This window comes from Humulus lupulus, chromosome 5 (assembly GCF_963169125.1).
Source record: "Humulus lupulus chromosome 5, drHumLupu1.1, whole genome shotgun sequence".
In the NCBI taxonomy this organism is placed as follows: Eukaryota; Viridiplantae; Streptophyta; class Magnoliopsida; order Rosales; family Cannabaceae; genus Humulus; species Humulus lupulus.
Genome location: NC_084797.1, coordinates 201978470 through 201995240, shown reverse-complemented (window position 1 = coordinate 201995240; position 16771 = coordinate 201978470). Strand labels below are relative to the sequence as shown.

Here is a 16771-nt window from a genome sequence, read left to right as displayed (position 1 = left end):
CGTGAATTCCCCATTAATGGAATTAACTGCACTTACCGTATATATCAACAACATCTTCATGATTTTGATTTAGATATGGATTTTCATGACCAAATTTACTTTAGCCCACTTGCTCTCTGATACATGAACAAAATTAATTACATTATTTTTCAATCACTGGTCTGCAGTCATTAATGATATGATGTTGGCAGATAGATAATAAAGTTATATTTTATATGTTGTTATATTAAAAATTTATAAGTTAGGTTTTCAAATAATGTTATATTGGAATTCGAGATATGTGCTTTTTATTGTGCAGACTGAGATGATCGAGCGTCGAGCATCGCAGAGTACGGCCCTTGTATCATCTGTTGCTTCTTGTGTCGGCGATAATGTCGACGGTTAGTTCTCGCCTGATATGGATATTGTCACGGATGTCCTTGGACCCCGCTCGCGTTATAAGAGAGGGTTTGGGGGTTGCCTAGGTTGAAGGCAATTGGCGCAAAGAGGGCAGCATCTTCGTCAACTTCTCAAATGTCCGGGCAATTGCCACCTGAAGTGGACACCATTTTGCAGCGAAGTGAGGACATTATGCTAGAAAATCTGAACCTAAAAAAGCATAATACTAAACTTGAGAGTCGTTAACGGCATCAAGATCTCCTGCTCAGTGCTTTGTTGAAGCAGGTTGGTGAAATGACTCCTGGTTTTACTGTTGACTTACCAGAACAGGATTCGGACGAGGACGATGATGCTGACGGGGGCGGGGATGATGAGGCGGGCAGTACTCATTTATAGAACTTTTGTTATATTTATTTAAAGTTTAATTTATTAGACATTTATTTTACTAAACTACTTTTATATTTTTATGTTTGGTGGAGACAATAAATATTAATAGTTGTAATATTTTTTTTTATTTATTTATAAAATTTTAATTTTAATTTTATTTCTAATTAAATAATATTACTAAAAAATTAAATAATTATTAATATATTAAAATCGAAATTTATTAATTAATATTAATATATTAAAAATAAAATTAGTAATATAATCAAAAAAATTATTTAAAAAATACTTTTACCGGCACAAAATTATGTCGGCAAAAGTCTCAACCCTCATTGCATATATACACCTTTCTCGGCGCAAAAACGCGCCACTAAAAGAGTCATCTTTTGTCGGCGCATTTTTGCGCTGCTAAAAGTGTTTTCCACAACAACGTGACAAAATTTTTTGCCGGTGCATCCTTATTTTTCCCAGCGCATTTTTTTGTCGCCAAAAGATACCATTGCCAGCGCATTACATTTTGTGTCGGCAAAAGTGAAATTAGCGACGGGGGTACGTCGCAGACCTTTGCTGGTGCAAATTTGCGTCGGCAAAACCTATATGGCTTTTGCCGGCGCAAAGTGAGGTTTTTTGTAGTGATGTCATGTAGTCATATAAATATATATTTTGTCAATGTTGTGTTTGGATGTCACATATGTATAAATTATTGAGATAAATATTTATATATACTATACAACTATAATTCATTCTATTATATATATATTTTAAAAATAGTGAACCAATTTTTAAAATGTTTACAACTTTAAATTAAGCAAACGTGTATTGCACGTTACTTCTACCAAGTATAAAAATATATATGCATCCGTGAGATACTAAAAAAATGAGTCTTTTTACTTACTATATGATTCATATATATCTAGGGTGATAATATTCTTTCATTTTTATTTATTTATTGATATTTTTTTACTTCAATCTAAGTCTTTTCTTTTCATGTGGGAATAAAGAAATTAGAAATTATGTCTATTTTAGAAGATAATCTTCATATGGTGGTGGTGTGTTTAGTGCAGCACCACCATTGTGTACACCCACTTGTGTGTAATAATATTAATAAAAATATTCTAACAATAACCGTCCACAACTACCACAAACTGATTCCTATCAGCTTTTCCCCTTTTTTTTAGAAGAGAAAGCCAAGGTAGATTTGGGCTACTCTCTTTTTGAGTATAATGAACTCTTATTGGACGAATTAATAACTTACCCAAATTCCCATAACCTTAATATTATCATTTACTTGATATATATCTAATCAATTAGGACTTCTTGAAATCCTATACCTAAAATGCAAAGGGATTGGCTCAAAGTTATATATTTTTTTTCCAATAAATGAATCTAGTACGGATAGAAGCTATATAAATGTGCTAAGGCATATACCCTTTTAAAAAAGGCCTGATATGGTAGAGCTTGGGGAGGGAATGCACATTTTTGACAATTTTTAAGAGAAAGAAATGTTAGCAAATGAATGATATATTCGATCAAGCTTATATATGCTAAGATATTGATTACCAATAAATAGCATTTGTATCTGATTTGATTCTTGATAGAATTTTGAAATACACAATTTAATTACATTTAGAAACTATCAGATTAATTAAGACCTATCGTTCATAGTCTACTACTAGGGTTGAAAATGAAGACCTATAATGTGTTTTAACAAAGTGGTCTCTAAAAGCTATTATATATATGAACATATAAAAGTGAAGTGATTGAAAAGAAAGTATAATACTAATATATATTATATATAAGGATCGTCTCTATAGCACCGTAGTGTATCGATACGACACACTCCCAAAAATGATATTTGGAGTGTTTAAATCATAATTTTTTTTATAATAGTGTTCATTTATAATTAAAACAGTTATCCTACAAAATTTCAAAGAAATTGAAGTAATTTATCGTACTGAAAACAAAATTTAAACAATTTAATAACTATTAGCTTAGATTCACTTAGACTTTTAATGATTAATAACCATTTCATCAATATCTAACTAGGGTGAAGAATGAACGGAACATCTCTTAATGCATATGAGACAAAATTTAGTGTGTATATATTTATATAAGTTCCATCATTTGGAATTATATAGAAGAATGAAGGTCTCAAAATAAGTTATACTATCAATATACATAACTTGGTGAATACTTAGCTTATTTTCCAACTTTATATATCTAAATGGCTAACTTTCTTACGTTATACATAGGATGTCATTAAAACTTTGTATGTAGTACATATATATTAACCAAAGCATACAATCAAGATTAATACATGGACAAAACAATAAATATTCTCCAAATGAAGTGTCTCCTCTGCTTAAAAGATAAACAAGCTATAGCTAGCTGTGTCTCTATATATAAAGATTTCATTAAAATATATAATAGCTATACAGAGATTATAAATATTTTTCAAAGCTTTCTCTCTCTCTTGGTGGCAGTATTTGACAAGAGTGCCCAAAACCACGATTGGCACCTCGAACAGAATTTTTGTAGCAAAGTTAATATATATATATCCAATAATTCTTCTTAATTAATAATCAAGTATATAAAAATTGTATAATCGTGTTTTGGAAAAAGAAAAAAAAATTAACCAGAATGCACTAATACGTGGCTGGCTCCAAATTACTGTGGAGACGGTTTCTGGAAGGAGGCCACATTTAACAACTGTATATGAGCTTGTATTATATGGTGTTGACAAGAAGTACGGGTACGGGTCCATCTTAAAAATTAATTGGTAATTAATAAAGTTAGTCATGTTCTTATTCGTGGTTACAATTATTCCATTTATGTGTAACATTATATACTCTAATTTGTGTGTGAACATATAAATATATTATCTGTAGTTTAGGAATCAAGTCGAGTTATTCTTAATAAGACTGAAAGAATCTTTAGTTATTGCTTTGCAACAAATTAAAGTAGTACAGTTTAGGATGCTTGTCACTTCTTTTCAAACTTTCTTATGAGAAAATTCCAAAAGATTATTGGGTCAAAGTCCTATTCTTATTCACAATAATATAATTAATCTACTACAACACACATGATTCCTCTTAATAATAATAGATAAAGTTCAGTTGTAGTACTGTATATATAGTTCAAAATGGCTTGCTCTTTTTCTTTTTCCACTCCCTTTTGTCTGCATGCTTCCACAACAGAAGAACCCTTTTTTGGGGGGGCTCTTAAGAAAAAGCTAACTGTTGCTTCTGACTATGAGATAATATATGCCATAGAACTAAATATGTTTATTTTTCATTTCAAAAATTGAAAGAGAAAAGGGAAAAGAATACTCAATGTTTATATAAATATGTGACAATGACATGCCATAGAGAGGGTATAATAGTCATGATAAGTACTTTTGAATAAAGCTAAGGAAAACCCCATTTGGGTTCTTTCATGATCAATCCTTTTGAGAGAGAATCAAGCAATACTAGTGCTCCCTCTATCACTTTCTTTCTCTCTCTTTCTCTTTCTCTATCCAAATGCATATTTAAACCCTATCCCTCAGCCTCCAGTTCACCTATCCCTCTCATGGAAGACAAAACACATTCTTTCACTGCTATGGCTAGCACTACTATTACTAGTACTGCTACCAATTTCGAAACTAGTAATAGTACACCTACTACTACTACTACTAACACCAGAAACAGTACTAACATCTTCTTCTCTTACTATTTCAACTCTTTCTTACAAACACCTCACAGGCTCAGGAGGAGAATGTTAGCTACTTGGACTCCTGACCAAGAGCTGAACCAAGTGCGCGAAAGATCTGGGGCTGACATGAAAAGGAAGCTCAAATGGTATGATCTAATGGCCCTTGGTGTAGGTGGAATGCTTGGCGTCGGAGTCTTTGTCACCACCGGCCAAGTTACCAATAACTATTCTGGCCCCGCCGTCTTCATATCTTACATCGTTGCTGGTATAGCTGCTCTTCTTTCTTCCTTGTGTTACACCGAGTTCTCTGTCCAAATCCCAGTTGCTGGTGGTGCCTTTAGTTATCTAAGATTGACCTTTGGTATGTACTAGCTACAATATATTCATACATACATACATACATATATATATATGTCCTATATAAGACAGTACTTTTATCTGGTACTTATATACTACTTTTTATAGCCATATTACTTTCTATTTTTCTTCAAAATTTATTAATGACATATATGTGTGTGTATAGGAGAGTATATGGGGTATTTTGCTGGGGCAAATATATTGATGGAGTATGTATTGTCAAACGCTGCTGTGGCAAGAAGTTTCACTGAGTATCTGTCGATTACATTCGGAGAAAAGCCAGATGGTTGGAGAATAGCAGTAAAGGGATTAATGACCGGCTATGATAAGTTGGATTTCACGGCTGTTGCTCTTATTCTCATTCTCACTCTCTGCCTATGCCACAGGTTCATTTCTTTTGATGATCATATAAATATATATATTATGGCCCATGATCTATATGTTCATTATTAATTGATTAGTTAGTAGTACTCATCATTTCATTCATAGTGGACACGTACTTATTATATAGTACTAGTTCAAGCTATTAGCTATCTTTTTGTCCTTATATATATAGTATACACAATATTATTTTCTTTATTAATTAATGCTATGTATATATATGGTTGTCTTTTTATATTAATCCATGAATAATATATTTGCAATTTTTAGCGTTTCCTTGAGACTATATATAGTTGACATACATATATAATTAATATTATATATATATAGTCTTATATATTTGGGTTGATCATGAGTGGATCTTGAAAGTGACCGGTGTTTGTTTCTTGTCTCTTGGGGGGATATTTATTTGGGCAGCACAAAGGAAAGTTGCATGTTGAACTTGGTCATGACCGTGTTTCATGTGATTTTTTTTGGATTCATAATTATTGCGGGCTTTTCGAAAGGGAGTTTGGACAACTTGGTCAAGCCTGATGGATTAGCTCCTCATGGCATTAGAAGCGTTGTAGATGGAGCAGCAATAGTCTACTTCGGCTATATAGGCTATGACTCAGCTTCAACCATGGCAGAAGAGATCCAAAACCCTTCAAAGAGCCTTCCAATTGGCATAGTTGGCTCAGTTGTCATTACCTCTATCATTTATTGCCTAATGAGCTTGTCTTTGTGTCTAATGGTTCCTTATGTTGAGGTCAGTATACTAAACTACTCAAACATGTACATACTGACATATGCATAAGTTTTGACATATATAAATGAAAAATGGGATCATAATTAATTGGAATTAATATGTACGTACTAGATAAAAGAAAAAGCATCATTTTCAATGGCTTTTCAAAGCATCGGATGGAATTGGGCTGGGAATGTTGTAGGAGCAGGAGCAAGCCTGGGAATTGTGGCTTCACTTTTGGTGGCCATGTTAGGCCAAGCCAGGTACCTTTGTGTCATTGGAAGGGCTCGGTTGGTACCGTCCTGGTTAGCCAAGGTGCACCCTTCAACAGGCACCCCCATGAATGCCACACTATTTTTGGGTAATTATTTTATATGGTCTTCTTTATTTTGTATTTTACTTGTGATAATCTTGCTCAAATTAAATAAAACAAGAGGGCTTAAAGCCAAAAGCCAATTTTCTTAATGATGTGTTTATTAAATAATTGTCCTTAATATTTTGACCTAATTAATCTGTTTTTTCGGTACATATATATATAGAGGGAAAAACAACAACCACAATTCTTAAAACATATTAATTCATCTAAAAATCAACTGAGAGAAACAAATAGAAACCCATGTAACTTCTAGCTAGTTAATGATTTATCAAATCTGAATATCTTTAAATCTTTTTAAGCTAATAGTAGCTTCTTTTTTAGATATCTATTTTCACATATAATTAACTATTTCAGCTCTTTCGAACCTTTAATTTATATGTATATATATACACATACAACAATATTACAAATTAATTTTTGCATTCATTCTATATTTAAATTTGACTATATATGATGTTCTTTTACTTTATTTAAATGAATCTGACATGAAAAAAGATAAAAACATTGTCCTTTACCAATCGATATTTTCTTAATCAAACTTATACTCATTACAAATTTGATAAAGGTTAACAATATATAATATGGTGACAATATCAATAATTATATTACGATTAATATACTAGACACAAAAAATGTTTAATTAATTAGTTCTTCGTACATTCAATGTAAATGTTGATGAGTGCCAATTTGTATCATTCGTTATAATCGCAATGCTTAACTTGATTAGTACAAATATAATCATGTTTAAATCATCCATTATTCTTCGGCAAAATACATATTATAATCATACATTGCAACTTTCTTAAATATATAGGATTTTGCACAGCGTCGATAGCCCTCTTCACAGACTTCGACATAGTGGTCCAAATGATCTCCATTGGCACGCTGGTGGTATTCTACCTAGTAGCCAATGCTCTCATCTACCGTCGATATGTCATCATTGGAAACAACTCGTCATCTCAAATCCTCTTCTTTCTCTTCCTCCTCTCAATGACAGCCATGGGATTTTCTTTCTCTTGGAAAAACCAGCACCAATATCACTGGTGGGGTCTACTGCTTTTTGGTGGTTCCAACCTCACCATAGTAGCCCTATTCCAGTACTACGTGAAGGTGCCATGCGTGGCTTCCTTTGGGTGGGCAGTGCCGTACATGCCTTGGCCTCCAGCCCTATCTATTTTCCTCAATGCCTTTCTTATGACCACTCTCAAGAAGCTCTCCTTCCAGAGGTTCGGGATATGGACAATTCTCATAACTTTGTTCTATATGCTCTATGGGGTCCACCGGACTTATCAAGCTGAGGAGACTGAGATGGTAAGTACTGTAATACTTGATCGTGATAGTGACCAAGTCATGGCTATCTCCTCTGTTCACCAAACTAATAATAAGTTGGACAATATTCAAGTTATGTCTGTAATTAGCCAAGTTTGAGTCTTGTTGATCATATAATGTTTTTGCTTTCATTATTACTACTCCCCAAAGTTTATTTACGTTGTTTGTTTGTTTATATAAAGGTTTTGGGGGGTGATTGTGACAAATGTAAATTAATTTGTGGAGTTCCTATTTATGGAAATGCATAGAAAGGAATTCACATATATAAAAGGAAAAAAAATTATTAGCATAACAAAAATTCACATATATAAAAGGAAAAAAATTATTAGTATATCAAAATTATCAGCTGTTTTTCTTAGAGTAAAACCAAACTTTTTAGACCACTCTCTAGCTCTCTCTCTCTCTCTATATATATATATATATGCCTTATTTATTAAACTTTAATATATATAAGAAATATTGGTGCAAAATAGACTATTTTATCACTGTTTGAAATAGTCTACTTTATTTTTTTGATAAAGTCCATATATATGAAAAAATTTCTACAAAATATACTTATATATGTTATGAAACTATCATTAATGATCTGTAATGGCCTTACAACAAATTTGATATACAATGACTCCCTACAATGTCTTTGATATATAATTTGATATCATTGGTGTAGTTTTAAATGTCTAATGGTGTAAGACATTGAAAGTGTATATTAATGGCTACAATTAGAAGACATTAAAAATGGTGGAAGACGTTGGAAATAGGTTGGGGTAGTGATTATGGGTACATCCAACGTCTTCCACTGGGAGACGTGGGACACGTGGCACGTCTCCCAGTAGGAGACGTTGGATGTGCATGGGACTACATCCAACGTCTCCCATTGGGAAAGGTGGAAGACTTCCCACGTCTCCCAATGGGAGAGGTGGAAAGTCAAACGTTGACTTTCCACGTCTCCCAATGGGAGAGGTGGGAAGTGAGGCACGTCTCCTGGAGACGTGGGATATATACCTACAATGATCCTAGCAACAACGTCTCCTCAATTGGGAGACATTGTAGACTTCCAATGTCTCTCAATTCAAGTTATAAAACCTCTATTTTGTTGTAGTGAGGATTTGAAGAGCCAATTAATTGCCCACGGTAGACTTCTTAAACGGTGAAGATGATTGATCTAATCTTGAACCACACATCATCAAGTAATGATGAGTACAGTAACCCTCATGATGGACACACAATTGTGGATCTCGTGATCCATGTATGTCTACTAGAAAGGAAAAGGGGTATATATATATATATATATATATGAGTTTTTACAATACTTAATTTAAAACAAAACACATGGTACGTACGTGCTCATATATATACATATAAAAGTAACTTTTTTCTTTCTTTTGAGAGTGGGGTGCGCATGCGCAATTATATATATTTATTCGTGTGAGGAAGCTGGGGGAGACGGCGGCAGAGATCGTAGTAATAATGAAAAAGTTAAGAAAAAAGAGATGGATGTGAATGTGATGATCATGCATGTGGATTTTGCCTACACCATCTTTACCCATTTTGACTGCCAAACAGCACTTAATCGACTACAGTACATCCATCGTGTTCGTATTGTTCACACGTAAAGATATGTAATAATGTCATCTTCAATGGTGGAGACCAAGTTATGTACACATGTTGACTTTCTATATATATAGTCTTAACAAATATGATCCGTTGCAAGAAAGCAAAAACTAATATTTCTTTTTTTTTTTCTCTTAAATAATTTCATCACAATGGTTTCTCTTAATAGTAACAATTGATAAGGTTGTTCTACTTAATTTATTAACCCAACCAAATAAATAGATAATATTTAGAATTAATCTAGATATGGATATTGCTCTTTTAATTAAACCATCATTATTGCGACTGCATTGTATAATAAAAAGTCAGATTTTTTTCTTTCTAGATTTAGGACTCGATCTATCGGAAGTTTTATATATATTGTAAGTATCAAACGAAATTACTTAATTAAAAAAACTTATCCATTAATCAGGATTACTCTAGTAACTATGGTTAATGGATATATATCTCTTCTATATAATAAGTATCTAGATAATGGAAATTTTTTGTTTTAACGGGTTTTTTATTTTTTTTAAAGTTAACTTTAATGGAATATTATTATATTTAACATAATATTTTAATATTTAACAGTAGTTTATAAACACTTAAACTTAAATAAAATAAAATAAATAATTAAAATATGATATTTTTGAGATATTTTACAATGATAATTATTTAAAAATAATAAATAATTAAACAAATTAAAATATGATATTTTTGAGATATTTTACCATGATAATTATTTTAAAATAATAAATAATTAAACAAATTAAAATATGATATTTTTGAGATATTTTACAATGATAATTATTTAAAAATAATAAAATCATATTTTTTATAACTTAAATAAAATTTAATTAAACTTAAACTTAATTTAATAATATCATATTAAACATATAATATAATATACCGTGAATTAGCAATAATTTTTTTTTAACAAACTAGCAATAAACTTAAATTTAAAATCAACATATAATATTTAATATAATATTAAACATATAATATATAATCTTTTGTTATCACTCCCAAATTCAAAAACTAGAACTAATATAAACATAAACATAAACAAAAATAAATAAATTATTTAATTAAAATATGATATTTATTTCAAAATTTATATGACATTAATATAAATTTAATAAAAATAATTAATAAATTTTATAAATAAAACTAAGCAAACGTGCATATTGCACGTTGTTTGTATCTAGTATCTATATAAATAAGAACTTCAATGAGTTTATGGCATTCTAAAATCTCTTTAAAGTGTCATTTTTATTTTCTCATTTAATCTAATTTTTTTTTCATTTCACAGATTCACATTGTTATCCCAAAAATTTGGAAAGAATGACGTGGCGGTGAAATGGACACGTGGCATGAGTTAGTAGGGAGATCTGGCTTAGTAATAGCCTAATACATTAGTTAAGGAATGGGACAGAGGGTCAAGCCAAATACGCCCAATCGAAGAGAGTATTTAGACTGGGGGTTGCTTGGCTCAGACCTCAGTTTAAAGACCCATATAATTAAATTGGTGCCAAGACCAAGAAAGTGAAAGGGAGGTATGAATTTTGGTTCAAGATATAAAAGCAGTAGGTCCGACCGGACCTAAGCTTAGGAGACCTCTTGTTAAGCTTGGTTCGAATAAGTTCAAAAAGAATAAGGCTCAAGTTTTACTCAAGGGGAAAGCCACATAGTGGCCGATCGGGTATGATATGGAAGAAGTGAACTTGGGCTTGAATGAGGTGAGTAGAAATGGTGGTGTCCGATCGGACATGATGCGTGTGGATACTTTGGACCATTTTGGTCCAAAGGGGTGACTATGACCGATCGAACATACACATAGGAGGTACCTTGGACCATTCAAGTCAAGGAGAAGTAGATGGTGGCTCGGACCACCTTGGTCCGAGGAGAAAAGTCTAATGCCCGATCGAGCATTTGGTTGAGCGAAGAGGTTCGAACCTTGTTGGCCCAAGGAGAAGGATGTGTGCCCGATCGGACGTGGTACTTATGAGTACCTTGGACCATTTTGATCAAGGAAAGGTGGTGGCTCAGACCACCTAGGTCCGAAGAGAGAGGACCAAGGTCCGATCGGACCTTGGTTAAGCAAAGGAGGCTTGGACCATTTAGGTCCAAGGGGCATTATGCCCGATCGCGTAAGACCTCCCCCGATCGCACATGACCTCCCCCGATCGCGCAAGACACCTGCAAGAGCGCTCGGACCATGTTGGTCCGAAGATATGCTAGGAAGAAGATGGCTCGGACCATGTTGGTCCGAGGAGCAAAGTGTAAGGTCATTTTGGACCTTGATTGAAGGAGTCAAATAAGGTGGTTTGAACCACCTTAAGCCAAAGAAGACAACCATTGTGTCCGATCGGACACAATGGAGGAGTATAACTCGAGTGTAGTTGGCCTTTGGTCCAAGGATAGCCATGCGTATGCCACCTTTGACCTACGTAAAGCTTGAAGAATAGCCAACATGCATGAGAAGCTACGTCAAACTGCCCAAAACTACTTCAGTGAGAATCGGTCCAAGCATCCGGGAATCACTCAATCCTCACTCGAAATTAGGGATCAGTTATATTTTGAATGTTTATTTTGTAATATAAATATTAGGTAAATAATAGAATATCCCTATTAAAAGGGGATATCAGTTGAGAACCCAGGTCTATAAATAGGGACTTGGGACGATCGTAAAAGGACTTTTTGGCAAAATCAAGAGTGAATCTGTATTCTAGAGAGAGAAAGTGTGTTGTTCTTGAGATAAACCCATTTTTGCGTTCTAGAATATCTCACACTGAAGAAACTCAGTTGACACGGTTCATCTGATCTTGAGTGCAAATACAGTAATAAAATCTCTAAGTGGATTAGGCTATTACCGATCATCGGGGCTGAACCACTATAAAAACCTCGTGTTATTTACTTTAGTTCATAAAAAACTGTCTGTTGTCGTTTATAATTCTCTTGAAGGTTGTCGTAGTTGACGTTCTCACGTCGTTGGCTAAATTCACAGTCAACATTTTGGTGCTTTCATTGAGAGCCTGAAGAGAAAACAGACAGTCCCTAAAGCGATATGGCGCCTAAGAACACCACCGCGGCCTCCAAGAGGGCAAGCACCTCCAGGGAGCATGCTAGATCGGAAAATCCTAACGTTCAAGATCGTGAGAATGAGCCTAGGGTCGTGCTTGAGGATGTAGCTCCTGAAGTTGAGGAGCTCCAGGAGACCATGAGCGCGTTCCAGGATGAGTTGGCCCAGTTCAATGCTAGGCAGGAGGCCTTCGCTGAGGAAATGGCCAAGCAGAGACAAGAGATGGACGCTAGGAGCGAGGAGATCCGTCGACAGCAGGAGGAGGCCGACAGGCGACACCGCGAAGCTGCACTTGCTCTGGAGGCAGCTGCGCAGTTGACCCGAGCCAATGCTCAAGCTATGCCTGGGGTGATACCCACTCAAGAAGCAAGGACCATAGAGGCTGGTCAAAAGAAAGCTGATAGACCAGCAAGAGGTGGTGGTAACCCGCCTGGTCATGAGGAGGAGGGAGTACGATCACGCACTGCCTCTACCCAAAGGGGGAATTCTAAGACCCCCTCAAGGAGCCATAGATCAGAGACTTCCAGGTCAGGAAGTCATAAGTCTGGCAGTAAGAAAACACCTTCTGAGCAGGGGCACAACAAAGCCCCTCGTGGCAAGGAAACTTCACACTTCAAAGATGGACATGGGCGTGATGAAGGTGACAGTTACCACACCAACCAGTCGAAAGAGAAGAATAATAACCGACGAGGGGGAGATAATCAACCAGCTCAAACGGGGAAGCCACCACGACATCCCAACCAGCGTAATGGCAAGGAGCACGCTCCACCTAATAGACCCTCCGAAAAGACTCGGAGTACGGTGTTCGACCAGTTGGGAAAGAACACTGCTCAGAAGGACCTAAGGGACATCATTGATGACAGAAGGTGGACCGCTCCGTTCGAAGGGCAGGAGCCAATCCGTCCTACTAGTCGAGTAGAAATACTTGACGTAGGTACGCTGGATAGGAGTGCCCGACCTAGCGGTCCCGAAAGTTCATCCCCAGCAGTGGCCCCAGCCATCCAAGCCCAGCTTGATGCTTTGACGGCGGCAGTACAAGGTTTATCCAAACAACCAGTTATTGATCCAGTAGACCACAGAAGTGGTAGCCCTTTTTGTGCTAGAATAAGAGCAGCCCAACCACCAAGGAAATACAAGGCGCCTGTATTGCCAGTTTATACAGAAAAGGCAGACCCGGTGAGACACGTTGGAAAGTTCGAGGATCAGATGGAGCTGCTTGGGGTGAGTGACGATTACCGCTGTAGAGTCTTCCCCACCACCTTGTCAGACACTGCCCAAGAGTGGTACTGGAAGTTCAAACCCGACTCCATCACCTCTTGGGAGAGCTTTAGGAAGGAGTTCTGCAGGCAGTTTAGCACTGCCCGAACCCCTCCAGTTTATGCCAACCACTTGGTGGATATTAGGCAAGGCAAAGATGAATCTCTCAAGAACTACATACAGAGGTTTATGAGAGAAGCCAATCGGGCTACCGCTGTTGGAGATGAAGGGAAGATGGTTGCGATCTCCTCGGGTATTATTTATCGAAGTCCTTTGTGGGACAGCATTCACCGCCATCCAATTTCAACTTTACAACAGTTCTTGGACCGTGCAGATAAGTACATGAAGTTGGACGATGCCATTGAGAAAGGAGAGAACGGGTTGAACAACCCAAGTGGATCGGGGGATACTCCAAAGGATAGCGGAAATGATCAAGGCGGTAGTAAGAAACGTGGGAATAACGGGTCTGACCACCGCAGTGAGAAGAAAGCTAAGTCTGGGTCGAATGACAAACCTACGAAGTATGAACCTCGATTCACCAACTACACTACTCTTTCGGCAACCCGAGCGGAGATCTATCTAGCCAGCCATCAGGAGGTCCCTTACCGAAGGCCCCCTCCAATCAAGAAGGAAATGAGTAAGAGGGATAAGAACAAGTTCTGTCGTTTCCATGGAGACTATGGTCATGACACGAACGAGTGTAACCACCTTAAGGATGAGATAGAGTTTCTCCTCCGTTCGGGGAAACTAAAAAAATATAAGGCAGAGAAAACCCAGGGAGAGGGAAGCAACAATAATCCTGGGTTCAAGCGACAACGGTCCCCACCTTTGCAACCTGAACCTGTGGACTTCACACTAGATACAATATGTGGAGGACCACATCTTGCGGGTGATAGCAGCAAGGCGAGGGAAAGATATGCTCGCACCCTTCGTCATGAGTTGGAGGCAGCGTCCACATCCGAGGTTATGACGATGGAGGAGAGACCATCAAAGAACCCAAGGTATGAAAGTGAGTCCCTCACCTTCACTGAGGAGGATGCCAAACACGTGAGGTATCCTCACAATGACCCTCTCGTAGTGACAGTTCAAATAGCTAACATGAAGGTGAAAAGATGTCTGGTTGATACGGGAAGTTCCGTAAACATTATTTATAAGTCCTCTTTTGAAAAAATGAAGCTATCCATCAATGACTTGAAACCATGCTCTCACGTCATTTACGGGTTTACTGGAGAGGGACTATCACCAGCTGGAACAATAAAGTTACCAGTCACCACGGGGGAAGCTCCCAAGCATGAAACCGTGATGACTGAATTTTTGATTGTTGACTGCCCGTCTGCCTACAATGTGGTTATTGGTCGACCACTACTCACCAACTTGCATGCGGTAGTTTCAATTTGGCACCTTTCTATGAAGTTCCCGACCAGCGCTGGCGTAGGCTACGTCCAAGGAGACCAAAGGGAAGCTAGAGAGTGTTATAATGCCTCCATAGCTAAGGCAAAGAAAGGTGCCAAGGAAAACAACATGATTGTGTGTGTTGAAGGAGGGGAAGTGGATGAGATGGACGTAGACCAGAGTCTTGTCGTAGTAAACGATGAAGAGGTGTTGAAGGAGTGTGACCAGGAGAGCACTCCCAGTTTGAAAGAGCAGAAGACCCCATCAGGTGATGAAGTCACCAAATAGGGCGTTGCCCAAAGCGAGGAAAGAGATATCGATCCTCGCTTTGGGGATTATGAGAGTGATGTGGGACCGTCCGAGGAGTTAGAAGAGGTCCCTATAGATGAGAATGACCCGACAAGAGGGGTCAAGATTGGGAAGAAATTGAAAGCTGAGGTGAGAGCACAGCTAATAGAGTTCTTGCGAAGGAATCAGGATGTCTTCGCCTGGTCTCACAAGGATATGGTGGGTATCTCACCAACTGTGATCAGCCATGTGCTCAACGTAGATGAAAGGTATCCAGCGGTACAGCAGAAGAGGAGGTTACTTGACAAGGATCGAGCAAAGGCTCTTAAGGAGGAAGTAGAGCGGTTGAAGGAGAACGGGTTTATTAGAGAGGCATACTACCCAGCTTGGGTTTCAAACCCAGTCTTGGTGCCTAAACCCAATGGAAAGTGGAGGACTTGTGTAGATTTTACTGATCTAAACAAAGCATGCCCGAAGGATTGTTTCCCTTTACCAAGAATAGACCAGTTGGTGGATGCAACCTCTGGTCACGAGACCTTGTCCTTCATGGACGCATATTCGGGATACAACCAAATCAGCATGCATCCTCCTGATGAAGAACATACCAGCTTCCGAACGGATATAGGGCTCTATTGCTATAGAGTGATGCCCTTCGGGTTAAAAAATGCAGGAGCTACCTACCAGCGCCTGGTGAATGGCATGTTTCGTGACTTAATCGGCAAAAGCATGGAGGTATACGTAGATGATATGCTGGTGAAGTCAAAAGAAGCTGGGGGGCACGTGGGAGACTTAGAGGATTGCTTTGCAATCTTGAGGAAGTATAACATGAAATTAAACCCCCTCAAATGTTCGTTTGGAGTGGGTTCTGGGAAATTCCTTGGGTTTATTGTCAACTCCCGAGGAATAGAAGCAAACCCTGAAAAGATCAAGGCTCTCATAGAGATGAAGTCTCCCACAAGAATAAAGGAGGTGCAAAGCTTGACTGGGCGGATTGCGGCTCTAAGCAGGTTCGTCTCAAAATCAACGGACAAGTGCGTCCCGTTTTTTAACCTGCTTAAAGGAGGAAAGAAGTTCGAGTGGACCGCAGAGTGTGAACAAGCTTTCCAGGCAATAAAGGAACATTTGGCTCAACCTCCTGTTCTTTCTAAACCAGTTGATGGAGAGGACCTACTTGCATATCTAGCAGTCACGGAACACGCTGTTAGCGCTGCTTTAGTACGTGAGGAGGATAAGGTGCAGCACCCAGTGTATTACGTTAGCAAGCGTTTGATAGGAGCGGAGTCCCGATACCCCATGATTGAGAAGTTGGCTTACTGCTTGGTACTTGCATCACGAAAGTTGAGGTCATATTTCCAAGCACACCCCATCAAGGTCCTCACTGACCAGCCTCTTCGCCAAGTTTTGCAAAAACCGGAGTCGTCTGGTCGGCTACTTAAATGGGCGGTCGAGCTAGGCCAATTTGAAATCAAGTACCAACCAAGGACTGCTATTAAGGGTCAAGCCTTGGCGGATTTCATCGCTGAATGTACCGGAATCG

At 37.5% G+C, this 16771-nt stretch overlaps 1 protein-coding gene across 1 annotated transcript; it reads left to right on the top strand.

Annotated features, from left to right (window-relative positions):
* The first annotated feature begins 4353 nt into the window (after window positions 1-4353).
* On the top strand, window positions 4354-7852 carry LOC133833919 (cationic amino acid transporter 6, chloroplastic-like). Its single transcript, XM_062263508.1, has 5 exons — window positions 4354-4816; window positions 4979-5198; window positions 5611-5941; window positions 6053-6281; window positions 7111-7852. Exons 1-5 carry the CDS (start codon window positions 4363-4365, stop codon window positions 7722-7724), a joined length of 1848 nt encoding a protein of 615 aa, XP_062119492.1. The 5' UTR covers window positions 4354-4362; the 3' UTR covers window positions 7725-7852.
* Window positions 7853-16771: the final 8919 nt, after the last annotated feature.